General features: G+C 39.5%; 1 protein-coding gene across 3 annotated transcripts in view; it reads right to left on the bottom strand.

The window, feature by feature from the left end:
* Positions 1-16,483, bottom strand: part of PITPNB (phosphatidylinositol transfer protein beta) — a 67,803-nt gene extending 51,320 nt beyond the window's left edge. For 2 of the 3 annotated variants that reach the window (XM_025400564.1, XM_025400563.1), the window contains exons 1-3: positions 16,351-16,483; positions 11,498-11,528; positions 8,196-8,341 (exon numbers count right to left, since the gene is read on the bottom strand). In XM_025400564.1, the coding sequence (XP_025256349.1) occupies positions 8,196-8,341; positions 11,498-11,528; positions 16,351-16,370 (197 nt within the window). In that variant the 5' untranslated portion in view covers positions 16,371-16,483. Of the gene's footprint in view, positions 1-8,195; positions 8,342-11,497; positions 11,529-16,280 lie in introns of all 3 variants that reach the window. The other variant, XM_025400562.1, reaches the window with a different exon arrangement.
* Positions 16,484-27,827: the final 11,344 nt, after the last annotated feature.

Here is a 27,827-nt window from a genome sequence, read left to right as displayed (position 1 = left end):
CTGGCCTCAAGCAATCCTCCCACCTCAGCCTCTTAGGTAGCTGGGACTACAGGTATACACCAAAATTAAAAACTTTTTAAGTTTCAAAAGACACTATCAGGAAAGTGAAAAGATAACTCACAGAATGGGGGAAAAATCTGCAAATCACCTCTATGATAAGGAACTAGTACCCAGAATATAAAAATAACATAACTTAACAAAGAAAACTCAATTTGAGAATGGGCAGCCAGAGGCTGGGTGCGGTAGCTCAGGCCTGTAATCCCAGCACTTTGGGAGGCTGAGGCACGTGGATCACCTGAGGTAGGGAGTTTGAGACCAGCCTGACCAACATGGAGAAATCCCGTCTCTACTAAAAACACAAAATTAGCCAGGCGTGGTAGCGCATGCCTGTAATCCCAGCTACTCGGGAGGCTGAGGCAGGAGAAGCTCTTGGATCCGGGAGGCGGAGGTTGCGGTGAGCTAAGATCGCGCCACTGCACTCTAGCCTGGGCAACAAGAGTGAAAGTCTGTCTCAAAAAAAAAAAAAAAAAAAAGAATGGGCAGCCAAGGCCAAGACCAAGGAGGATAGCTTAAGCACCAGGAGTTGGAGACCAGCCTGGGCAGCACAGGGAGACCCCCATCTCTCCAAAAAAAAAAAAAAATTAGCAGAGCACAGTGGTGCACACCTATGGTCCCAGCTGCTTGAGAGGCTGAGGTGGCGGGATTGCTTGAGCCCAGGAGTTCAAGGCTACAGTGAGCTATCATCAAGCAACTACAGTCCAGCCTAGACGACAGTGAGACCCTGGTCTCCAAAAAACAAACAAACAAAAAATACTAAAAAGAAAGAGGGGGTCCGAGATTTGAACAGATAATTCTTCAAACAAAGAAGATATACAAATGACCAAAAAGCACTTGAAAAGATGTTAACATCATTAATCACCAGGAAAATGTAAATTGAAACCACAATGAGATACCACTTCACACACACTAGAATGGTTGTAATAAAAAAGATAATGAGGATGTGGAGGAACTGGAATCTTCATACACTGCTGGTAACATTACAAAGTGGTGCAGTTGTTTTGGGAAGCAGCTTGACAGTTCCTCAAAAGGTTAAATATAGAGTGATCATATGACCTAGCCAATTTCACTCACAGCAATATGTATCTCCAAGAGAACTGAAAACATGTTCACACACACACAAAAAAGTATACACAAATGTTAACAGCAGCATTACTTATAACAGCCAAAAGTGCAAACAACCCAAATGTTCAACAACTGATGAACGGATAAACAAAATGTGGCAGGTCTACACAATGGAATACTACTCAGCAATCAAAGTAGTACTGATACATGCTTTAACACAGACAAGCCTTGAAAACACACTAAGTGAAAGAAGTCAATCACGAAAGGCCACATATTACATGATTCCATTTACACAAAATATCCACAGTACATCTACACAGACAGTAGATCAGTGGTTGCCAGGCGCTAGGAGGAGGGGGTAACAGTCAGTGATTGCTAATGAATACGAGACTTCTTTCTGGATTGTTGAAAATGTTCTGAAATTAAGTAACAATGGCAGTTGCCCAACTCTGTGAATATACCAAAAACTACTAAAGTATGCATTTTAAAAGAACGAATTTTATGGCATATACATTATATCTCAATTAATTTTAAAGCCAGAAAAAGAACGGATGGCAAAATATCAGCCTGGAGACAAGTCTAAAAGAGAGAATGGTAACTTCTCTCTTTTAGAGAGATTGATTATAAATAGTACTGATGGAGATACATAAGGATACAAAGAAGATACATTAGGAGGGAAATTACAGAAATGATTTAAAACCCCAGTTTGTGGGAAGGGAATAAAATAACCAGACACAAACTGGCTAACTTCTGGGAGAAGGAGACTCTAAAGTCCTAGAAAATCATAAAAAACAAAGAGAGGGCCGGGTGCGGTGGCTCAAGCCTGTAATCCCAGCACTTTGGGAGGCCGAGGTGGGCAGATCATGAGATCAGGAGATGAAGACCATCCCGGCTAACACAGTGAAACCCCGTCTCTACTAAAACTACAAAAAAAATTAGCCAGGCGAGGTGGCGGGCGCCTGTAGTTCCAGCTACTCGGGAGGCTGAGGCAGAAGAATGGCGTAAACCCGGGAGGCAGAGCTTGCAGTGAGCTGAGATCTGGCCACTGCACTCCAGCCTGGGCGACAGAGCGAGATTCTGTCTCAGAAACAAAACAAAACAAAACAAACAAAAAACAGAGAGAGGTTTTTTTTCACCCAATAAAAGGGGAATAGTAAATGAAAAATGAGATACACCATCAAGAGGAAACAATACATTTCAGAAAACACTGATATTTTTCTGAAATAGGATCACTTGATTTGGAAAACTTTGAAACTGTGAAAACTTTAGGACTAAACTACATATAATGACAAATAACAGGTGTCTATCATGGCTAAATCTTGACTCAAGAACAAATTATATTTGGCTGGCATTTATTTTCTTTTTCTTTTTTTTTGTTTGAGACGGAGTCTCACTCTTGTCGCCCAGGCTGGAGCGCAATCATGATCTTGGCTCACTGCAACCTCCTCCGCCTCCCAGGTTCAAGCAATTCTCCTGCCTCAGCCTCCCAAGTAGCTGGGATTACAGGTGCCTGCCACCACACTCGGCTAAATTTTTTGTATTTTTAGTAGAGACACGGTTTCACCATGTTGGCCAGGCTGGTTTCTAACTCCTGACCTCAAGTGATCCACCCGCCTTGGCCTCCCAAAGTGCTGCGATTCCAGGCGAGCCACCGCACCCGGCCTATTAATTTCTTACATGTGCAAGATGCTCTCTGAATGTGAAGAAGTATATACAATCAATCCTTTCATTTTCAGGTGATTTAAATTTTTCATTTTTAAACATAATTTAAGTTCCTGGCAAATGACTCCTTTTGCTTACAAAAATGAACTCTTACCTTGGAACCACATGAAATTTTAAAATAACGATTTTTCAATAAAAACCTCTTCTGTTTTGACCTTTGGGAAACAAGGTGGTTCTGGAGTTGGCAAAGCTTTGTAAATTCCCCATCAATCAGGACTGACTGAAGATGGCGAAAGTGTAACACTTATGCAGAATAAGAAAGAATAAAGCTGACTTTCCCCAAGAAGGGTGAGCAAATAAACTAACAAAAAGGACTGGTCAGTGTGTTCGTACAGGGAGGTCTCAGGAAAGCTACAGGCTTTTCTCTGAAATACCATCTGAAAGTTTCAACACATTTCTTTGTCATGCTCTAAAATTCTCTGCCTGGTAAATTCCTTCCTCTTTCACTACCATCTACTACTAAGCGAGTATTAAAGAAACAAACTTTAGTGGAAAATGGGATACAACAAGACAAACATGCACATATGGAAATATATGACTAGGTATCAAAATGAGTAGAAATGACAAATATGATGGGTTTAGGGAAGAGGGATCAAAGTGAATAAAATCAGCCATGGAAAGCCTCTGCATAGGATAGTTCTGAGGTGTACTCAGAAAACCAAGCAGGTTATGAGAGGCCTCAGCATAAGGAGCTGAAAAAAATCAGGGTGGGTTGAACAGTTTATGTTAGGAAGATAACAAAGAGACCGGCTTGCTTAGAGCCGAAGGTTTTTGTTCTGGATGGACTTATACAATTGGAATCTTAAATACCTTGTTAAGTTTAGCTTTATTTTGGAAGAAGACTTTAGACGTTAAAGACTTCAGAGAAAGTAAGAGACGGTGAAACCTGTGGTTTTGGAAGAATTTTTCTGTAAACTCCCATTTAACTTCAGGAAATGGAAAATAACTCTACCACAGGACTTAGATGTAGAGCAAAGTGGTTAGCTAAGCAAAGTGGTTAAGAGGGCAGGTTCTGGAGTCGGGCTGTGTTCAAGTCCTATCTCTGCTACCAAATAGCAGTGAGACATGGGGTAAGTTAAACCTTTCTGGACCTCAGTTTCCTCACTATAAAAAGTTGCTGTGAGGAATGAATAAACTCCCAACTGAAACACTTCCAATAACCCAGTGATCAGCACACAGTAAAAATACATAAGTACTAGATCTTCTGTTCTGAATTACCGTGGGCAACCACTCACTCTAAGTTATCAAATAAAATAGGGACAAAATCTCATTCTCCCATGAGATGATGTATTGCCTGAGATTCAAGGAAACCAGACGTTTCAAATGTCCTGTGCAATGAGTCAACAACTTTTGAATTTTGTCAATAATCACAAAGACTGTTTCTCAACCTTCTGGTTGAGATTAAGTGTATATGCCACCAAGAAGTGTTTTGCTGAAATGGGAAAGCACACAGGTCAGGGGATCCAGAGACTTGAGTTATACTGGCTAAAGCAGATCTCAGAATTTCAAGTATCTCAAAAGTAAAATAAGGCCTTGGTGGCCTTAGTCAAGTTTGTAGTTTTATTGATGTTATACAGTGACAGTGCACCCAGCTTAGGATAATTTATGGAGTAAATGCTGAAAAAGCAAACATATTACTGGACACAAATTTAACTTCCTCAGGGAGAGTTCTAAAACTAGTAGGGACTGTGGGTATGTCTTCAGCATGCTGAGCTGATGCCCTAAAGAAAACTGTAAGTCTGATGGGGCTGCACCTTCAGGCTTGTCCTGGGATAGAGGTCTTTCCTGCAGCACAGTGAAGGCCTCAGCACGTACTACTAAATGATTCTTTGCCCTTCCATAACATATTTATCCTGTGGCTAATGTGCTTTCAATGTTGACAGACAAATTTGTCAGTGTGGACATCTGACTGCCCCATAGCCATTCCTTCCTCCAGAGGACAGCAAATGGGCCTTGTTTTGCCCAGTTTATCTACTGGATAGGTTTTTGTTTCTCACTACTGTCAGAATAGTCATTATTTGCCATGCTGCCTGAGACCCATTACTGCCACCGTCTTGCCTTTTTCCCTTTCCTGACTCATTCCTCTCTGTGCTTCTGCCCACAGCTGCCATCTTTGTGTGATAAGGCCAACCTTCCATGGGAATCAAATAACCCTCGCCATCCCATCAGATCCCCTCTCTCCCTTCTCAAGGGAGTGCCTTGTACTCATTAGGCACCTGGGACAAAAGGGTGTGGGATTTGAAATCAGAATACCTAGGTCTCTGTCACTATTCCGTCACTTATTACCTGTGACCTTGGGTAAATATGTGCCTTAGTGTCTTAGGTACAATATGAATATTGTCTATTTCTCAGGACTGCAATTAGTAGTAAATGAGTGCATGAAAGGGTAAAACCACAGGGAACCCCGCTCCTCCTAGGAATGGAGAAGTTGTTCTACAAGCCCAAATGTGCTGGAAGGTTGGCTGCCAGAGAGCCAAAATCTTTTATTTAACCCACTAACAGCCTGAGAGGAATTCTGAACCTCATCCCCAAATAATCTCTCCAGAATAAGAATATCTCTTGCACTAACCATATTTATCTAGCCCTCTTCAACTTATGAGACTCCTTATTCTTGGCTGCAGTGTTACCTAAATCAACTGTTTCAAAAATCATATTTAACATTCCTCCTTTTTCATAAAAATGAAAATGCAGAAGAGAATATTTATCACCTGGTAGTGGGATATGGGTAATTTTTTAATGCACCTCTTTTAGGCTTTTTTTTTTCTGATTTTTCCAAAACCATGTAACATGTATTACATATTATTTCAAACTGTTCTTTTTCATGCAAGAACGTATCAAACACTTCCTCAACATTTCAACTCTTAGATTTCAACCAGAGGACATTTTGAATCTATTTCAAATTTATTTACTTACAGGAAAGTGATCTAAACAGGACATTAGAGGCCAAAAAAAATTTTATACATCAAACTTTTTGGCTTATTTTAGAACCCCCAGGAAGAGTCCAGTGTCTTTAAGAGAACGTTTGTATGTGGTGGTATAATTCAATTAACAAATAAATGCAAAAATGCTAGAAAAAGAAAGCTGAGTATATATAAGCAAATTCAAAACTTTAAATACTATATAGACTGTACCATCTGGAATGCCAAAATCTTCTCTCCGTAGACATATTTTTCAGATATACTTAGGGTACTAACAAATTAATAGAAACCATGAAAAGACCTTCTCTACAGATAATTGATTGATCAGAGTTACTGCCTTATTTCTCAAGTGAAACCTGCAACAGAAGCAAAGAAATGCTGTATTCTAAGAGAAAATAATGCTAAAATGTAAGGTTCTATGAAGTGGTAAGATTATGTGTCACTATAAACCAAGGATGAGTAGGTTATGGGTCACTATAAACCAAGCAGCAGAGTTAAGCTGAGGAAATATAAAAAACTTCCGATCATGACAGCTACAGCTTTAAGGAGTTCCACAAAACATGAGTATGATTCATTTCCATAGGAAGAGAATAAAGGCAAGAGAAAAGATCCCCCACCTGTAATTAACTAGGGAGACTAATGACAAAATGGACTCTTAGCAGCCATTACTGGTCTTCTGCCCTTAGCTAAATACTGGTAGCACCTTTTTTTTTTTTTTTGCTTGTTTTTTCTTTTTGTAGAGATGAGGTCTCACTATATTGCTCAGACTGGTCTCAAACTCCTGAGCTCAAGCAATCCTCCCACCTCAGCCTCCCAAAGTTCTGGAATTATAGGTGTGAGCCACTGCACTTGGCCAGCACTTTTTGTTTTAAAATATTTATGCCAAAGATACAGATTAGACTGTCAAACTTAGGGGAATGTGCAAAAAAACTAAACCAAAGAGAAAAAAAAAATGAAGAAAGGATATGAAGAGTCAAAAGTCGTACAAGAAACTCAAACGGTCAATTAACATAAAAAGACATTCAACCTCACTAATAAAGAAATACGAATTTTAACAAGAGACTATTTTTTGTCTATAAAATTAGCAAAAATTAAAAACAAAAATATGGAAAAATACTATTAAACTCTGTAAGGGCAATTTTGGCAGTAATATCAAAATTTAAAAGGTGCAGGTTCTCCCAGCAGTCCTTTTATTAATTTCTCCTATAATTTATCTTAGGAACAGTAACCTAAGGCATACAGACACATGTACAACCATATTCACAAAAGTTTATTTTTTGAGATAGAGTCTTGTTCTTTTGCCCAGGCTGAAGTGCAGTGATCATAGCTCACTGCAACCTCTAAATCCTGGGTCCAAGTGATCCTCCCACCTCAGCATCCCAAGCAGCTAGGACCATAGGCATATACTACCATGTCCTGCTAATTTCTTTTCTTTCTTTTTTTTTTTTTTTGAGACGGAGTCTCACTCTATCACCAGGCTGGAGTGCAGTGGCATGATCTTGGCTCACTGCAACCTCCACCACCCCGGTTCAAGCGGTTCTCCTGCCTCAGCCTCCCAAGTAGCTGGGACTACAGGCGTGCACCACCACAACCAGCTAATTTCTGTATTTTTAGTAGAGACAGGGTTTCACCATGTTGGCCAGGGTGGTCTCGATCTCTTGACCTCATGATCTACCCGCCTCAGCCTCCCAAGTGCTGGGATTACAGCTACGAGCCACTGTGCCAGGTCAATTTGTTTTTGTTGTTGTTGTTGTAGAGATGGGGTCTCCCTGTGTTGCCAAGGCTGGTGTTGAACTCCTAGGCTTAAGCAATCCTCCTGCCTCAGCCTCTCAAAGTGCTGAGATTACAGATGTGAGCCATCACACCTGGCCAGAAACATTATTTATAACAGACAAAAACTAGAAAATATCTAAAATACCTAAATGGACTTACAATGTAGGGAATAGTTAAGTAAACTACGTCCAGAAGAAATTTTACTCAGCTTTAAAAAGAATCACACAGATATTAAATAACAATATGGAAGATGTTCATGAGAAATAAAGCAAACTGCAAAACCATTCATATGGTCCATTTGTTGTAGAAAACTAAAATTGATACAAGTAATACATTGCTATCTATGTTTTAAAAATTCCTTTGAATATATACAGAAAATGATCTAGAAGGATAAACTCTAAGCTGCTTCTGGTATTTCTCTCTGTGTTACAAATATTTGATGGCAAGGAGCAGGGACTAAGTTTTTATTTGAATTTTTGTTATAAGCAGATATAATACTTCTCTAATTTACAAATAACAAATAAAGGAGGAAGTTCTTTCAAAAAATTATAATGCGACATATTATCACACTGAAATGAAAAATGTACTTCACATCTACTAGTTAAGTTAGCTAGTTACATGCATCATAAGTAAGCCAGGTCAAATGTGAACACCGCTTACCTCTTTAGGTGATAAATTTTGTGTGTATATTGTCCCTTTTCTCCATCCTTCTCATAAGGTTCATTCTTTAAGACTTCAATTCCTTCTCCACCACCAGTCTCATTCTTACTAGCTTCTGCAACAGAGTAAAGCTGCCCAACCTGATACTGAAATTTCAAAGAACACAGAAATTCAGTAAGTCAGTAGTAATTGCAGAAATTTTGTATGCTAAAATCTTAATAATAAACAAGATATAGAAAAGCATATCCAAACCATTCAGCACAACTGTGTTCAATATGAGAACACAACTCAAATTAGAAATTAATACGTTTAGGAAGACAAACCACAAATGATTATAGTTTTAAAAACCTGTATTTTATAGAACTTTCATTATTCAAAAAATTTGCCAGTTACAAACACTTTGGTGCCTTTACACTATCTATTTATCAAGAAAATGTCTCAAAACTTGCTTCAACTGCTGAACAATACATATTTGTACTTTACAAAGCATTTTCACCTCCATTATTTCTCATTTAACTTCACAAAATTCCAAGTTATGGCAGAAATACAACTGGCACTTTGCCAACTACAGCTGAGCAACCAGCATATTGTTCTTAATGATAAAGGGGAAGGATGTAAACTACAATAACAAAAGCCTGGAGATCCAAAGAAACATAATAGATAGTCCAAATCTTAGTAGACTTCTGGGGTCGTTTTTTCCTTGACTTATTTATGATACACCCAATTTGGTCCTTCCTCAGCTAACCAGAAACAGTACTGGGGGCCCAAGATCAGAAATGTTCATTTTGAGTCCTCAAGTAAACAAACAGAAACTGTTTTTAAAGTAATATAACTATACACATATTACCATAAAAGGCAGGAAATTGCTGACAGTAGTTTCTATTTCATTTAACATAAATCAGAAATCTCAGAAGCCTGCGTCAATATATCTGTAAGTCAGCTGTATTTTCTGCACTAGTTCCAACAAATATTGGGAAAAGTTCTCGTGTTCTTATTTGTTCCAGTGACCCAAGCGTGGCACTACCTTCCATCTCTTCAAATTTGGCTAAATTTCTTCCTTCTAATGAAAACAGCTTGAAGAAGTGTATTTTTTCTTTATAAGCATATTTTCAAAGAAAAGCTACAAAAATCTACCTCTAAGAACTTGTAATTTCAAAACTAACATTTTATGTGAGGGACCAAAACAACCGGTAGTTTAAGCTCAGTAAATATTCGTACCTATAAATCACATGGAGATACGCTGCTATCTTGCCCATTAGTTAAATTTAAAAACACACCCCCACACACACTCTTACTCAATTTGCAAGTGTTTGGGAAGTTGAAACCAAACATATTTCTAAAATGCTCCCAAAATAAATGTCTGTAGGGCCTGCAGAGAGGACTGTATTTCTCCTATCGGCTTTCCATGATACAACACTAGGGTTGGTCTAATAATGCCACGATCCTTAAATACCTTCAACATGTACTTTTAAACACTATCATATTCTAAAACAGGACTAAAATGAGTCTAAGTCAAAAGATAAATTTCATTTTGTTAATGAACACACAATAACAAAAATTCAAAAGAACTGTATACAAAAAAATGTTAATGGACTGATATTTCATGGCATGCTACTGAGGCTTTCTCTCATTCTCCTTTTTTAAGAATAAAAATTTAAAAAAAAAAGAATAAGAAATAAACACAGAAGGCATGTTTTAAAAGTGCATGTAGGCCTGGTACAGTGGCTCATGCTTGTAATCCCAGGGCTTTGGGAGGCCGAGGCAGGTGGATCACTTGAGGTCAGGAGTTCGAGACCAGCCTGACCAATATGGTGAAACCCAGTCTCTACTAAATATACAAAAATTAGCCAGGTGCGGTGGTGGGTGCCTGTAATCCCAGCTACTAGGGAGGATGAGGCAGGGAGAATTGCTTGAACCTGGGTGGCAGAGGTTGCAGAGAGCTGAGATCGTGCCACTGCACTCCAGCCTGGGCGACAGAGTGAGACACCATCTCCAAAAAAAAGGGGGAGTACAACAAAAAGCTGAGAAGAGTACTTTCAGTGACAATACCAAGACTCAAAAGAGATTTTGGACAAGTTGATTCAACCAGCTGAAACCAAAAGAAAAAGTCTAACAGAAACTAATGTCAATTTCCACATTCAACTTCAAACAATCAATTGTGCAAACAGAGAATAGGGTGCCTGGCTTCTCTGGAGTGTTTTAATGTAGTGAATCCTCCTGAGATATACACAACTGTGTTCAAGTCTACACTAAACAGTGCCACAGAGCTACTCTTTTTCACTTCCTGCATTTCTTTCTGTCTTCTGTCAGCTGTCACTTCTTAGGTTATCAGTTTGTTTTGTCCCACTTCAAGTCACTGCTTCTAATCTACTGTCAGCTCTAGGAAAACCAGGTAACTGAGCAAATGGGAACTGTGTGCAAGTTAAAGAAGAGCCTAGAGGGTTTTATGGGTTTTGCTATATATATCTTGATTTCTCAGAAGCTGTTTCTGTTCTTATCTTCATTCTTGGCTACACTACACATGGCTGTAACTGCAGGACATGCAAGTTCTGAATAGGTGATATATTTCTGTATCACGTCCAGGCTGAGGAAAACAAGCTCTTACAGTTATGTGCTGGTCACACCATGTCTGGAATACTGTTTTCAGTTCAGATCAACAATTACAACACATATAGTAACAGGACCAGCTGGTAGGAAGTCTACATCTCATGCTGTATTGAGCCAAGTGAATGTGCTGGGAATGTTTAACCTTGAGACTTTCTAAGATGAAATAAAAGTGCTTGTGGGGAATGGGGTTGCCTGGAGGGGAGAGCTGCCATCAGAAAACCTGAAGGATTGACCACTGCAAGACAGAACAGGCTTATTTCCCATTGCTCAAATGGGATAAACTGCAAACAAGAGTCAAGCATTATAGGAAAAGCAGATTTTGGTTCAAACACAAATGTTTAAAATGTCCAACAGTAAAGCAGACTGCTTCCCTAAGTAGCAAGCTACTTAACCTTAAAGTACTTAAGTTAAGGCTGGAGCCTCATTTCTCTAGGATGTTGTAGAAAGAATTCCTACACTAGACAGGAAGTTAAACTACATTCTTTAGACTCTTCCAAAACAAGACAGTGTAGCAAGAAATTATCATTCATTTAATTCATTTTGCAATTCATTGCAATTATCATTCATATAATTAATTTTGTCACGTAGGGTGGAAGGAAAAGGTAAATCAATACTATGAAAATGTGAGTTTAGAGTAACATATCAAAGTATAGTACATATACCAATGAAATGATGCAGAAGCAAGAAAAACTCACCTCCTGAACAGAACATGGCAAAACCACACGGCTAAAAAGACAAAAGAAAAAAATATATATATTACATATGAAATAGCTTTAAACACAGATCCCTGAAGAGGTTTCACCTTAAATCCAATGATAACAGAGACAGGTCTCTTAAATCAAAAAATACAAGGGTGTCATTTATGGAAGAGGGTCTTTGTAATGCCTACACCCTAATTGGGGAAGTAAAACTATCATTCCTGGGTCTCAATGATCATTTGCATTTAGTGTTCCCAGGACCCCAAACAGCAGCTGCAGAGATTCTTGTGAGTAAAGAAAAAACAGAAAACTCAACATTAAAAACTGCAGGGTACAGAATGTATTATTTGTAGATTGTCTGGTCAGGTTGCCCTGACAAAATTTTTAGAATGGTTTCATTCTCCACCTATATACTGTGCATTTTGTTTTTATGATGCTTCTTACAGAATACGTGTCTTGAATCTCATTGAATAAACGCTTCCAGAAACTGTTCCCCCACTATTCAATTATTCCTCAAGTTTACTGAGATAAAAATAAGGAGTCGTGTAGAATTAATAAGAAAAAATTTTACTATGGAAACTACTTGACGCTTATAATAATCCCTTCCAGCATATATACAATATGAGATTGACATATGTTTGATCCTATCCAAGAGTTTCTTACTGTATATATCAAAAAGATGTCATTATAGCTCCATTGCAAGCAGTCTTAAAAGACAAAGTCCAAAAACAATATCATGGTATATTATTTTATCAAAATATTGCATTTTATCTCTAGATTTTATAAGGAGAGTCCTTAATTTATTTCCACCATAAATTCTGAAAATCAAGACCATCCCTGTATATAATTACAGTTGATTCCAAGACAGCAACTTCCTTTTTTGGGGGATGGGGGTATACGATCCTTCTCATACTTTCCTAATCTTACCTGTCATTTTATGGAAAATTTTCAATAGTTTTCCTCATTCCAATTTCTTTTCAGCTATAATTTCTTTTCATTTTTTTCTTACAGTAAGAGCCATTTAGCTTACTTTTTGTATTAGTGACAATCTTTTTGGCCTAGGCATTCTTTTTTAATAGTCTTTCTTGTAAGTATGAAGAGGGTAATACAACCCAGATTATATCTAGTTTGCATTCCAGCTACACTTTCCACCTACTCCTTTCTCCCTACTCTCCTCAAACATCTATGCCTGAATGTTCACATTATCTCAATCTCCAACATGTACAACACGTCTGTTACTCCCTCCCCTTTGACTACTGAGTTACTCACCGCTCTGTCTTTCTGATAATGGTGATTCAAAAACAATTAACATTCTCAAACCCACAATGGTCACTAATTTTTACTCTCCATCAAGAACAAACTTCTTGTAAATCCTTCCATACCTAAAAATTCCGAATCATTTTAGTTCTCTCCTCAGTACACACTAACTTGCTCACTGTCCCAGAACATAAAATGGGGGAGGGGAGACTAGAAAGCTATAGGCTGGGAGCAGATTATCAGGACCTGGAATACTATGGTAAGAAATCCATTAAATCCATTTGGCAATAAGGAATCCCAGGTTGTTCCAAGAGGTGACAACTACAGTTGACCTGAAGAAGTCATCTGCAGGTGGTTAAAAACACTGACAAGCAGGAGAAGTGGGGAAAGTTATCTTTTGAGAGGCTAGGCAAGAACTGTCACAAAGGCCTGAACCAAGATGATGGATTGCAGAGGGAATGGAAGGAAGGGATAGAGAAGGAAAAGTTAGTCTTCCCTGAAGTTTCACAAAACCAAAGAATCACTGCTGAGTAATTTTATACTCACTAACAGGAAGATCCCTATTTTTATTTAAGAACACTTTCAAGGAAATTTCTTTCAAAAAATGAAAGTGACTGATTAAGACATTCAGAACAATGAATCAAGTAACTTCTTCAAGATTTGCTTAACAAGTAAAAGGGAAAAGGAACATACAGGTTTTGATTTTCTGTTGTTATTCCAAAAGCAGTATTCAACTTTTAGTGCCAATCGAAAATGTTCAAATGTCTGAAAATCCTCATAATTTCCAAATGGAATCAGTAACTAATTCTTTAAAACCAGGAGTTTACATTAATGGTAACTTCGTCTGTTGCTTAAATAATAACTTGAAGGGAAACAGTCCACTCCGAAAGTCATTTCTAACATTTTCATTCTTATAAAAAAATAAATAGAGGGCCAGGCGTGGTGGCTCACGCCTGTAATCCCAGCACTTTGTGGGCGGATCACCTGAGGTCAGGAGTTCCAGACCAGCCTGGCCAACAGGGTGAAACCCTGTCTCTACTAAAAATACAAAAAACTTAGCCAGGCATGGTGGTGTGCGCCTGTAGTCCCAGCTACTTGGGAGGCTGAGGCAGGAAAATCGCTTGAACCTGGGAGGCGGAGGTTGCAGTGAGCAGAGATGATGCCATTGCACTCCAGCCTGGGCAACAGAGTGAGACTCCGCCTCAAAAAAATAAAATAAAATTTAATTTAATTAAAAAAAAAAGAATTTTGTAAGACAACAAACATTTGTGAAAATATTTTAGTTGCCAATATCTTCACATAGGAACAAGCTATTCATTGCTCCTAACCAACAAGAATTTTAGAAAGTTGACTTGAGAGTAATAAGTATCAATTTTTTATTGAACAACACTGAATACAGCATGTTAGGACTAGAGGCTGTGCTAGATACTGACATTACTTAAGAAACAGGTGCTACCTTCAAAAAGTCTAGGAGGAAAAAAAATCTAGGGGAGATACACATAAAGAGTTAACATCAAGAAATCTAATTTATAACTCTTTGGGAAAAATAATTAGACTTTGGGCACGTGTCAACATTCATTATCTGCGTACATTTAAATCTTCATAATGAAAGCAAATGTTTGCAAAAAGTACAGTGCGCAAATTCCCAATAGGAACTGCTTTCCAAGAGTTAGCTTCGTACTACTCACATACTGTCAGAGGGACCTACTGAACACTGTGTTTCTGTAACATTTTTGGAGGTAGGAAATACTCCAACGAAAGAAAAATGACTAGATCTATTTAAAATCAGTTCTGCAACTCACTTGCTGTGTAACTTGGGCCAAGTCAATTTCCTTCTTTCTTATTTTCTCCATTTGTTTTAGTGTCTGCCACCCATCTACCTACATCATATAGAAGTCAGAGTAATGAACACTTGTTTGATACACCGTATAAATGACTTCAAAGAAAAGTTTTATATAAGCCCAATATTCAGTACTATAAATAAGCTTTAACTACAAATTTTCACTCTACCAACAAAAGGCAAAATGTCTCTTCTCAAAATTCCTGTCACTGGCCAAAGTTATCATTTTTCATCAATTCATTAACAAATATTTACTGAGCACCTATTACATGCGAGGCACTCTTCTAAAAACTGGGGATATGAGAGTGAGCAAAACAAACTCATGGCCCTTACATGCAAAAAGAGAATACAACTAGTAGGAGAAAAAAATTAACAATAAATTGTGTTGCACGTGGGATGGTGATAAGTACTATGGAGACCGATAAAGCAGGGAAGATAAATACTACCCCAAATAGTGGGAACTGCAATTAGGTCTTCAGAAAAGGATTTCCTGAGAAGGTGACGTCTGAGCAAAGACCTGGAAGGAGGTGAGTTAGAGAGCGCAGGGAAGAACACTTCAAGCAAAAGGAACAAAAGCAGGTGGAAAGGCCTTGGACTGAACTTACTCTGGAGTAGTAGATGAACAGCAAGGAAGCTTGTGAAGATGGAATGGGCAAGGGAAAGGTAGTAAATGAGATCAGGGCAGGAAAAAAAAGTGTAAAGCCTTGTAGCTGTTGTAGAGGCTTTGACTTTTATTCTGGGTGAGACAGGGAGTCTTTGGGAGGTATTAAGCCTCAGAGAAGTGACATCAATGACTTTTTAAAGGAGGTTTAAGAACACTAAGGTGTCTGAAGAAAGCTAAATTAAGCCAAAACTGTTTCTAAGAATTTAAAGTGAAGAATTTGAAAACCAACGAATGGGCCATACTCGACCTCCCTAGCTGCCCAAAGGATGCTGACGACACGAACCAGCTGTGACAGTTGAACATTCAAAGGCAGGCAGATTTCCGTAATGTTTACAGTCCTTGCCAGTGGGAAAAGCCGTGACTTTTCAACAAAAGCACTTGGCCGGTCGGATGCACCTCGAAATCCCTCCATTTGACAGACCACGTGTTAACTTCTAAGAAAGTAGGTGGGGCCCACGATGTCACCTCATCTTAAAACATGCGGAAACCAAAAAGAGAAAAGGGTCTCCCGTCAAGTCAACGGAGCTGCCCAGCAGAGTGGAGGCTTTCCGGATTCCCGGCTCCAGCACGAACTTCAGGGCGCCAACGTCCCACCGCGAGTCTTGACACGAGGGCTGCCTTCAACCGGCAAGCCCATCTCCCGCTGGTTACCAGCGGACTCCACCCCGGACGACAAATCACAGTCAGAATCAACGCGTCTCTCCCACCCTCGGACTGCGGCTCCTTCCCACCGGCGGGCCTGGGGGTGGGCCAGACCCAGACTAGGGGTGGGGGGTTGGGGAGAAGGCGGGTCCCAGCGGAAACTCCCGGCCGCGCCTTCCCGAGCCATGCGCTCGGGCCGGGACCCAGCCGCCTTCGCCATGGGGAAGAGAGAGGCCGTGTTACCACGGCAGTGCCTGGAGGGCCGAGGGGCGCACTCGCTGAGGGGCTTCGAGGGGGCTGGGGGCGCCTGTGGGAGGGAGGGGGCGCCCGCAGGGAGGGGCTGACACAGGGCTGACTCCGATTTAGGAATATCCTGCCACTTCTCCATCAACAAATCTCCCATCACTGCCGTCCCGCGGCCTCGCTCGCGCCCACGGACCCACTTACAATTCCTTGATCAGCACCATCTTCCCGGAACCCCCTCACAGCTGCCGCCGATACCACCGCCGCCGCCGCCGCTACCGCCTCTCACAGCGCCTGCGCGGCCCCGCCTCCCTGCCCCCGAGCCACCATAGCGCCTGCGTGCCTACACCCTTCCGCCGCGACCAGTCGCGTCAGCGCGCGAGGGGGCCTAGCTCCGCCCAGTTTCGTGCCCCACCCCGGGCACAGGAGGCCTCCACTGCGGTTGCGCAGCCCGCCGAAGAGCTTGCGGCTTTTACTGCGGCTGCGCAAACTCGACGCGCGCACTCCAGTCCGCTGACGAGGGCTCCTCCCTTCAGCTTCAGTCCCTCGGGGCGTTTGGGCAGCCTACGCTTTCCGGTGAGTTTTCCAGTTGGTTCTTTGGAAGCCGTTTTTTGGTGACCAGTTTTCTGCTCTCTCTTACTGCTCTGAGTCAGGGCCCACCTCCCTGACCGACACCTCACCTCCATAGTCCACATAAAAGACTCCTGACAGGTTCTGGAGGCAGCCGACGCCAGCTTCTGTTCCCCTCCCCAGCCTTGGCAGCTCACGTTCCGCGGGGGGACGTTCACCTGCTTCGCGGTCTCGTGGAGGTCCACCGCGGCGGAGAATCCTAAACCTCACCTGTGACGCGGCAGGATGAGCGGCCAACACTCCCGACGAAGGCGCTCTGGGGGAAAGGAGGCGCTTGGCCTGGAGACCCAGGAAAGGGGGATGTTCTGGGAGTTAGTTCGCGCAGTTACAGCGAATGCGCCATGGGCCTCAAAGCCGCAGCCCGCAGGTTGCTGGCTTGCTCTGTGCCAGACACGGTTCTATAGAGGCAGTGGGGAGGCATGTGAAAGCGGACACGGTCCCTGTTCTCAAGAAGCCCACAGTCTAGAGGAGACAACTCACTTGGGAAAAAAGCAGGGAGAATTTGGGGTGGTGGGGAAGTGCTATGCTATGAATACAGTGGAGTACTGGGAAAGGCGGGGAACTCAAGGCAAGGGCTGTCCTAGGAGGCGGTGTTTGGACCTAGCCTGTTAGGATGTGAGAGGGGCATTCCAGTTGGAGGAAAATAGGACCCGAGGATGCAATAAGCTTAGGGTATTTAAGGAAAATAGGACCCGAGGATGCAATAAGCTTAGGGTATTTAAGGATCGGCTAGAGGTCAGATGTGGCCAGAACATCGTAAGTGAGGGTGGCAAATGAGCTGGGACCAACTAGATCACTAGGCCATAGTAAAGAATTTGTGTTCTAAGAACCATGAGAACCTATTGAAAGGCTATTAAGACGATTAAAATATCACGAAAACATTTTTATGTAAACATCTGGTGTATCTGATACTGGAATATACATCTGTGGAGTTAGGGCTGCCTCAAAAAAAATAATGGAAATGAAGTGACTCAGTGACTCCCAGGGACTGCCTTAGGAGAAGGTTTCTGGAATGTCAAAACTTCCAGAAACTTTCTCCTAAGGCAGTTCCAGGGAGTCACCGAGTTTCTCTTGTGTGTGAATAGTGCTAGTTATTGTAAGGGCAGAGATTTCAAGGAAACGCACGCTCTTTCTTGCAAGAGTTGAGAAGCTTAGAATCCGCTTTGTTGATTGGACATTGGATTTTATGCCAAGTACTGTGCTAAGTAATAGAGATGTTTTATTTTATTTCACCCTTAGAACATTATGAGATGTATTTTAGCATGCTTTACGAGGGGGAATAAAATGAGATTCAGGGAGTCAAGTGACTTGTACTAGCTTGTTTGCAGAGCCGGGTTTCAAATCCAGATTTTAAAAACGTCAAAGTCTGGTCCATTCATTACACTAATTTCCTAGATGAAAGTTAAGTTGGGGCGTGCAGACCATCTTTATGAGAAATAATTGTTCTCAATTATGGAAAGGAGACTAAAGTCAAATTCTAGAAGATATTTAGAAAAATTAAGGGATTGAATACTATAAATCTGTATGCTTAGGGAGTGTTCTTTAAAGTCTAAGGAGGTAATATTAAGATTAATTGCCAAATTTATGTGGTAAGGAGTCATTTTATGTTGTAATCTTTCTCCCCACGTTATGCTTGTTGAAAATATAACTTTTTAAACGTTGCAGATAAATTTATGGCTGACATGCTTTATCAATCATTAAGAAAAAGGAAATTTTACATCATTTCTCTAATTTTTGAAGTCTCCCACAAGTGTTCACTAGTTCTTTTGTCTGCATAACACAATTCTTCTCATAGATGTACTCAGATGTTTGTGAAATAAACGAGACAGTATGCTGGATGGAGCATGCCTCCAAACCAGTATACAATATAGATGGTGCCTCCCTTTCCTATTGTTTAAAAAAATTATTTGATGATACTCGTTCAAGTATAGTAAGGCAGACTTTATTCAGGACCTTCGAAATAAGTATACGGACCACTGTAATGGGATTTTGTAGTGGGGGAAAGAGATTGGGCTCAACTCTGAACACAGCATGGACAAGTGAGAATTTATAGCCAAGGAACAAGATGGTTGGACCTAGGGCGATCAGTGGATGGAAAATTATTAAGAGGATACATCCGGTTCTGGCCAAAGTAACCTAACATAATTCTTGCTGAAGACATGATCAGACATCATCTGGGGAATGGTGGAGGATGAAGAACAGATACCAAGGATTGGGGAGGTTCTGTTAAAACTAGATTTTACAACTGTTTGGTGGGGCAATGTATTGTTGTCACAATCAAAAGGTTCATATTAAAAGACTCAATTGAGAAGGATAGATTAAGAAAGTAACCGGTTTAGATGTATTTATTGAGGGAAAGATTAGCTAGGTTGCTGGAAAACATGAAATCTGTATAACAAAATAATCCTATATCTTTTTCAAGGATAAAAATGGCAGAATGAAAGAATTATAAGTGGAAATAGAGAATAGGAAAGCCACGAACCAGTGCCCAAAATGAGAAAGAAGGACATATAAAGAAAAAGACAAATACACATGAAAAAAATAGACTCGTGGATTTATGTCCCTGTTGTGTGACATTTTCTTGTATAACAGCTGAAGATGTTGAAGCCTGTGGTGCATTTTTGCAAATGTGTGTATAAAGTGGAATGTAAGTTTTACCAGTAATTGTCTGTAGATACAAAAAGCCAACCCTTTTTTTTGTTTGTTTTAGTGTGGTGTTCCTTGTTCTATCTTTGAACTCTCAAAGGTAGCCTTTACACAGATGTTCAGTTAAACTAATTCTACCAGTGTCATATGTCTACCAATCTCATTACTTCCCTTGTATGTACTTCTAGGTCAAAGAGCTCATTACAGTAAGAATGATGGTAAATTTTACCGAGGTAAAAGATTTCTGAACACGAGCAGTGTGAGTGAAACGCTTATGCGCTAACTGATAGCATAACTCTGGCCAAAGAAATTTGAATGGTCACTTAAATATTATAAATGAATTTAGTTCCTAAAGTAGCCGTTCTTAACCTGGAATCCGAAGAAAAGCCTGTCGGTGGGGTTCCCAGGGAATTTGTGAACCACAGAAATTATATACATAATTGCACATCTGTGTGTGTATATATATATATTTTTTTTTACTTTTTTTTTGAGACAAAGTTGCGCTCTGTTGCCCAGCCTGGAGTGCAGTGGCATGATCTGGGCTCACTGCAAGCTCCGCCTCCTGGGTTCTCGCCATTCTCCCGCCTCAGCCTCTGGAGTAGCTGGGGCTACCGGCGCCTGCCACCACGCTCGGCTAATTTTTTGTATTTTTAGTAAAGATGGGGTTTCACCGTGTTAGCCAGGATGGTCTCGATCTCCTGACCTCGTGATCCACCCGTCTTAGCTTCCCAAAGTGCTGGAATTACAGGCTCAAGACGGAGTTTTGCTCTTGCAGTTGCCCAGGCTGGAGTGCAATAGCGCAGTCTCGGCTTACTGCAGCCTCCGCCTCCTGAGTTCAAGCTATTCTTCTACCTAAGCCTCCCAAGTAACTGCGATTACAGGCACCTGCCATCACGCCCGGCTGAATTTTTTTGTATTTAGTAGAGGCGAGGTTTCACCACGTTGGTCAGGCTGGTCGTGAACGCCTGACCTCAGGTGATCCACCCAGCTTGGCCTCCCAAAGTGGTAGGATTACAGGCATGAGCCACTGCTCCTGGCTCATGTGTACATTTATCTAGGGGCGAGGTTTGTAGCTTTCATTTGGCTTGCTTGCTCTGCATTTTGCCATCCCATTTCTTTTTATCTTCTGCCTATTCCAGAATGATCTTGATTGAGGATCTTTCTATGAAAACTAGAAATATTCCCAAGGATGCTTTAATTTTGTTAAGTATCAGGGCGTACGTAGGTCGTAATACTGTATCACTCTGGGATAGGGAGGGTTAGGCTTTGGAGTAAAAAGACCCTAGCCTCGATCCTGGCTCTGCCACTTACTGTTCTGAACCTGAGAAAATGACTTAATCTCTCAGAGATTCAGTTTACACTGAAACTCAGTCTTACACATCTGAAAAAAGAGGACTATTAATATTTGCAACAGATTTAATAACTAACAAATATGAAGTATATAAAGCACCTATGTTATGTACTTTACTGGATACATAAGTGTTCAGTGAATAGGAACCATTTAAAAGCTTCCAGAAAGCAGGAACAGTAATTGAAGATATCAATCTGTAGAGTAACCACTATGTTTAATCATTGTTTGTTATTCTAATACATGCATAAGAATGTGTATGTGCATTCATGCATGTATACGTATTGGCCATAATTACCTCTTCTCTGTGGTGTATAATACAGATTCTTGTTCTTCTGTGTCATCACCTACATGTAATAGTATCAGAATTTTCATTTTTTGTCAGTTTATTGGTTTTAAAATTCTATCTTGTGTTTACTTTGCATTCCTTGCAGGACGAGGATGTTTTGTTTTCTGGTCTTGATCTCATTCTTCCTTCTTTTTCCTGTTGGCCTTGTTCTTTTCTTTTTGGTTTGTAGGGTATATTAGGATGGTGCAAAAGTAATTGAGGTTTTTGCATTGTTGAAATTTGTCATTTGATACTGGAATACCCTCTTAAACCTTCTTAAATAAATGTGGTTATGTTATACATTATTTTAATGGGCATTTCTCACTTTATGTTTTTTTGCTAATGACTTATTATTTGCGATTTATATTTATTTTAGACTATGGAAATGATATTAGACAAAAAGCAACTTCAAGTGATTTTCTTATTTGAGTTCAAAATGGGTCATAAAGCAGCAGAGACAACTCGAAACATGAACAGCGCATTTGGCCCTGGAACTACTAATGAACATACAGGGCAGCTGTGATTCAAGAAGTTTTGCAAAGGCGACTAGAGCCTTGAATATGAGTAACACAGTGGCCGGCCATTGGAAGTTGACAACAACTAATTGAGAGCAATTGTCGAAGCTGATCCTCTTACAACTACAAAGGAAGTTGCCTAAGAACTCAATTTCGACCGTTCTATGGTCGTTTGGCATTTGAAGCTAATTGGAAAGATGAGAAAGCTCAATAAGTGGGTGCCTCATGAGCTGAGCAAAAATTTTTTAAATTGTCATTTTGAAGTGTCGTCATCTGTGCAACAACAACAAACCATTTCTCAATCAGATTGTGACTTGCAATGAAAAGTGGATTTTATATGACAACCAGTGATGACCAGCTCAGTGGTTGGACTGAGAAGCTGCAAAGCACTTCCCAAAGCCAAACTTGCACCAAAAAAAGGTCGTGGTCACTGTTTGGTGGTCTGTTGCCAGTCTGATCCACTACAACTTTCTGAATCCCAGCAAAACCATTACATTAGAGAAGTATGCTCAGCAGATTGATGAGGTGCACCAAAAACTGCAACACCTGCAGCTGACACAGGTCCACAGAAAGGCCCAATTCTTTTTTTTTTTTTTTTTTTTTTTTTTTTGAGACATAGTCTCATTCTGTCGCCAGGCTGGAGTGCAGTGGTTCAATTTCGGCAACCTCTGCTTCCCAGGTTCAGGCATTTCTACCTCGCCTTCCCGAGTACCTCAGATTGCAGGCACCTGCCACCACACCTGGCTAATTTTTGTAATTTTAGTCGAAACAGGGTTTCACCATGTTGGCCAGGCTAGTCTCGAACTCCTGACCTCAAGTGATCCACCTGTGTCAGCCTTCAAAGTGCTGGGATTACAGGCGTGAGTCACCACTCCTGGCAGGTCCCGGTTCTTCTCCATGACAATGCCCAACTGCACGTTGCACAACCAGTGCTTCAGAAGTTGAAGGAATTGGTCTATGAAGTTTTGCCTCATCTGCCAGGTTCACCTGACTTCTTGCCAACCAACTACCACTTCTTCAAGCATCTTGACAACTTTTTGCAGGTGAAATGCTTCCACACCAGGAGGATGCAGAAAAATGCTTTCCAAGAGTTTGTTGAATCGGAAGCATGGATTTTCATGCTACAGGAATAAACAAATTTATTTCTCATTGGCAAAAATGTGTTGATTGTAATGGTTCCTATTTTGATTAATAAAGATGTCTTTGAGCCTAGTTATAATGATTTAAAATTAATGGTCCAAAAATGCAATTACTTTTGCACCACCACCACCACACACACCCCTACACGTTCTGGATTTGAATTCCATGTTGATTATGTGCACTTGGAATATTTATTTTCCATCTGTGGATTGTTATGTCACTTATTTTTTTTAATAAACAGGTTTCTGAACCTCTGTTGTATTTACATTTTGGGTCAGATTATTCTTTGCTATGTAGGCTGTTCTATGCCTTGTAGGATGTTTAGCAACATCCCTGGCCTCTGTTGGCTAGTTGCTGGTAGTACCCCTCCAATCATGACAATCAGAAATGTTTGCAGACATTGCCCAGTTTCTCCTGGGGGGGCACAGTTACCCTAAATTGAGAACTACTGGTTATAGTGACTTTGTTGTGTAGTTATCCTGCTAACATTTTTTTGTTTTTATTATATGCCAGACAAGCCTTTAGTGTTTCATATGAACTAATCCTAACTCATTTACTTATCACAACAACATATGATGTAGATATTGTTGTCCCTATTTTAAAGAGGAGAAATCTTATGTCCTCTAATATGCAGAAAATGTTAACTTTACCAAGCTATAACTTACATATAAAATGCACCTATTTGAGGTGTACAGTTGTAGAGTTTTGTCAAAGGTATACTCAGACTTCTCTAGAGTTTCATATCATTTATCACAGTCCTTTTTGTATCTTCTTCTAGCATAATAGTTCTGAGATTCCTGAATGTGTGTCATTCAGTCCTTTTCATTGCTCAGTGGTATTTGTGTGGATATACCAGAAATTGTTTATCCATTTACCTAGTGATGGATTTTTCAGTTCTGTACAGTTTTTGGTCATGATAAAGTTGCCATGACTAGATGTATAGAAGTCTTTCTGTGGATATATGTTTTCATTTCTCTTGTATTGTAAGGTAAGTGTATAAGGTAAGTATATGTTTGACTCTGGGAGAAATGGCCAATTTACAAAGTGGTGGAATCATTTTGCATTCCCAGCAGCAATATGTGAGAGTCCAGTTACTCCACATCCTCATCAACACATTTTAGCCACTCTAGTGTAAATGTGGAATCTCATTGTAGTTAAACTTGCAGTTCTCTGAACATTAATGATGTTGAGCACTTTTTCATGTACTTATAGGTCATTTGTACATCTTTCGTCAAGTAACTATTCAACTTTTGCCCATTTTCAAATTGTTCTTTTTCTGTTTTTGAGTTGGAAGAGTTATTTGAATATGCTACATATAAGTCCTTTCTCAGATGTTTGTGTTATGAGTATTTTCTCCCAGTCACCTGCTTGCCTTTTCTCTTAGTGTGGTAAGTTCTGATGAAGTCTACTTTCTCATTTTGTTTTATAGTTCAAGCTTTTTGTGTTCTTCCTGAGAAATCTTTGCCTAATCCAGAGGCACAAAGATTTTTATTTTACTACCTTTTCTTGTAGAAGTTTTAAAGTTTTGGCTCTCACATTTAGGTCTGTGAGCCATTTCAAATAAGTTTTGGTGTATATGTCAGGAAACAATCAAGTTTGATTTTTTTCTTACGTATGTGTATCCAGTTGTAGCCCCCATTATTAAAAAGACATTTCCTTTGCTCATTTGTTGAAAATCAGTTGACTCTATGTATGCAGGTCTGTTTCAGGAGAGTGTTCCGTTCCATTGATCAATGTGTTTATCATTATGTAATACCACACTGCTTTGATTACTATAGCTATATAGTAAGTCTTGAAATCAAGTGGCTTATTTCCTCCAGTTTCTACGTTTTCAAAATTGTTTTGGGTCTTCTAGGATTTCATTTCATTAATTTTTTTAAAAAAGAACCCTGGTGGAATTTTTATGGGACTTGCATCTTATCTGTGGAACAATTGGGAAGAGTTGACATCTTAACAATATTGAATCTTTATAAATGGTATATCTCTTAATTTATTTAGATCTTCAATGTTTCTCGGCTCTTGGCAGCATTTTGTAGCTTACAGGGTATAGGCTTTGCAAATATTTTGCTTTATCCTTAAGTATTTTGTGGTTTTTTAAAAAAATATATAATTTTTACAAATTCCTCAAGTATTGATAATATGTAAAGATAGACTTGATTCTTGTTTATTCCCGTTGCTGGACTCAGTTGTAAGAGTGTTTTTGTGTATTTTATAAGATTTTCTATATAACAGTCTCTGAATAAAGACAGTTTCATGTTTTTTTCCAGTCTTTATGATTTTTATTTTTTTCCTTTATAGCACTGGTTAAGAACTCTAATACTGTTGCTATAAGTGGTGAAATCAGTTTATTGATCTTTTTTTTCCCACCAGCCCAAGTAGAGAATGTTTACCAATTGTGTAGATCTTTTTACCACGTTCTTTGATTTTTCTCTACTTATTTTCTATTTGATTGATTTTTACCTTTTATTACTTACCTCTGCCTAGTCAGTTTTGGTTTGATTTTTTCTATTCTTAGCTTTAAGATAGAAGCCCATACCATTGCTTTTAGATTTTCTTCTCAAATATAAGCATTTAAACCTATAAATTCATCTCTAAGTTCTGGTTTAGCTGCATTTATATTTTTATGTTTTCATTGTCATTCAATTCAAAGTATTTTCTAATTTTTTTTATTTCTTTTTAACTTTGGACTATTTGGAAGTATATTAATTACCAAATTTTTTAGTATTCTCCACATTTTTAAGTGTCAGTTTAATTTGGTTACAGTCCAAGAATATACCCTGTATGATTTTAATTATTTCAAATTTATTGAAACTTATAGCCTAGTTTGTTTTTGCTTTGTGTATTTTGAGGTTTTGTTAGTAGATCCCTATACTTTTAGGACTTTTATGTCTTCTTGATGAGTTATCCTCATTATAATTGTGACATACCTCCCTTTATCCTTGATAATATTCCTTGTTCTGAAGCCTATTTTGCCTGATACTAATGTAGAGTTTCAGCTTATGATTTGTGTTTGCATGGTAGGTATCTTGTTATTCCTTTTAACCTTTTTGTTATTGTAGTGATAGTAATTTGTACATAGCATATAGTTGGGTCTTGCTTTTTAATCCAGTCTGATACTCTACCTTTTAAGTAGAATATTAGGCCATTTATGTTTAATATAGTTATAAAATGGTTGGGTTAAATCTGCCAATTTTTTATGTTTATTGTAGAGCTTATAAGATGTATCTGTAACTTACCACAGTCTACCATTAACCCTTAGGGAAAAAAAAAAAGGTGCAGCTCACTGCCAGCACTCGTTTAATTTTACATAAACATACTCTTTGAGGATGAAGCAAATCTGATTTCCAATGTGAAAATATAAAAACTGTTCTTGGAGTTATTTTTAAATAGAACTAACATCAGAATTGTGTGAATCATTAGAATCATCTATATCAGAAAAATTGGATTCATCAAATTTTTGGCCAACAACTGTTGAAGAACAATGTTAACATCACTCATAGGAATGCTGTATATTCTAGGATTTGACATTTTCAGTGACTGAGAATTACTGTATTTTATAAACGGAAATACCACTACTAAAAACAGAATGCTATAAATAGAATGATGTCTTTTGTTTCCAGAGTCAATATTACTGGAGCAATGCAACAATAATTATAAAAGCAAGATACTTTGTGGCAAAGGTATCTCACAGTAAACTCTGTAGCTGTAAGTGCTGCCCGCAAGTATTCTTGGGGCAAATGGAAAAAGGGTTAAACGGAATTAAAACTGTTTCACATAAAATGTAAGAAATAAGAGTATACTTTCATCTCTCCTCTTGTCTTTACAATCTCACAATACATCATTATTTCGCTTTAAAACAGTCAATTATTGGCCGAGCACGGTGACTCATTCCTGTAATCCTAGCACTTTGGGAGGCTGAGGCAGGTGGATCACTTGAGGTCAGGAATTTGAGACCAACCTGGCCAACAGCGTGAAACCCCGTCTCTACTAAAAATACAAAAATTAGCCAGGCATGGTGGCACATGGCTGTAATCCCAGCTACTGGGGAGGCCGTGGCAGGAGAATTGCTTGAACCCAGAGGTTCAAGGCGGAGGTTGCAGTGAGCCAGAATCATGCCATCACACTCCAGCCTGGGTGAAGAAGTGAGACTGTCTCAAAAAAAAAAAAAAAAAAAAAAAGTCAATTGTCAACCAGGCACAATTTCTCATGCCTGTAATCCCAGCACTTTGGGAGGTCAAGGACGCGGGAGGATCACTTGAGGCCAGGAGTTTAAGATCAGCCTGGGCAATATATATAGCAAGACCCTATCTCTCAAAAATTTTTTAAATCTGAGAAAATAGTATTTTCTATTATCTTGCTAACATTTGTTCAGTATTTGTGCTGGGTATTCTAAGTGCTTTGCATGATTTAATACATTTAATCTTGTAAGCAAACACATGATGTAGGTACTACTATCTATTTTACAGTTAAGGAAAGTGAGAGACAGGTAATTAACCCCAATTTAGTCAGCTAGCTGGAATATGAACCCAGCCAGTCTCGTACCAGAGCCTGAGTTTTTAACCACTTTGCTATCCTGCCTTCCTAAATTGGCCATGGCCTCCAGTATAGTTTTAAGCAGAAGGTATAAAAGTAGGCTTTTATTTTTTTAAGAGACGGCATCTCCCTTTTTCACCTAGGCTAGAGTGCAGTGGTGTAATGGTAGCTCACTACAGCCTCAAATTCCTGGGCTCAAGGGATCCTTCCACTTCAGCCTCCCAAGTAGCTGGGACTACAGGCATGTACCACCCCACCTGGCTAATTTTAAAACTTTTTTTTTTAGTACATGGGGTCTCACTGTGTTGCCCAGGTTGGTCTCAAACTCCTGGCCTCAAGTGATCCTCCCTCCTTGGCATTCCAGAGTGCTGGGATTATAGGTGTGAGCCACCATGCCGGACTAGACTGGCATACTTATCTTGATGTTGACTTTAAGATGCTTCCAGAATCTAATTAAGTATGTTTGCTACAGGTTTTTGGTAGCTGCCCTTTATTAGATTAAGGCTGTTTTCTTCCTAGTTTGAGTTTTTGTCGTTATTTA

This window comes from Theropithecus gelada, chromosome 10 (assembly GCF_003255815.1).
Source record: "Theropithecus gelada isolate Dixy chromosome 10, Tgel_1.0, whole genome shotgun sequence".
NCBI classification, from domain to species: Eukaryota; Metazoa; Chordata; class Mammalia; order Primates; family Cercopithecidae; genus Theropithecus; species Theropithecus gelada.
The sequence above is the reverse complement of the archived record's forward strand: the minus strand, read 5'-3'. Positions and strand labels throughout refer to the sequence as shown.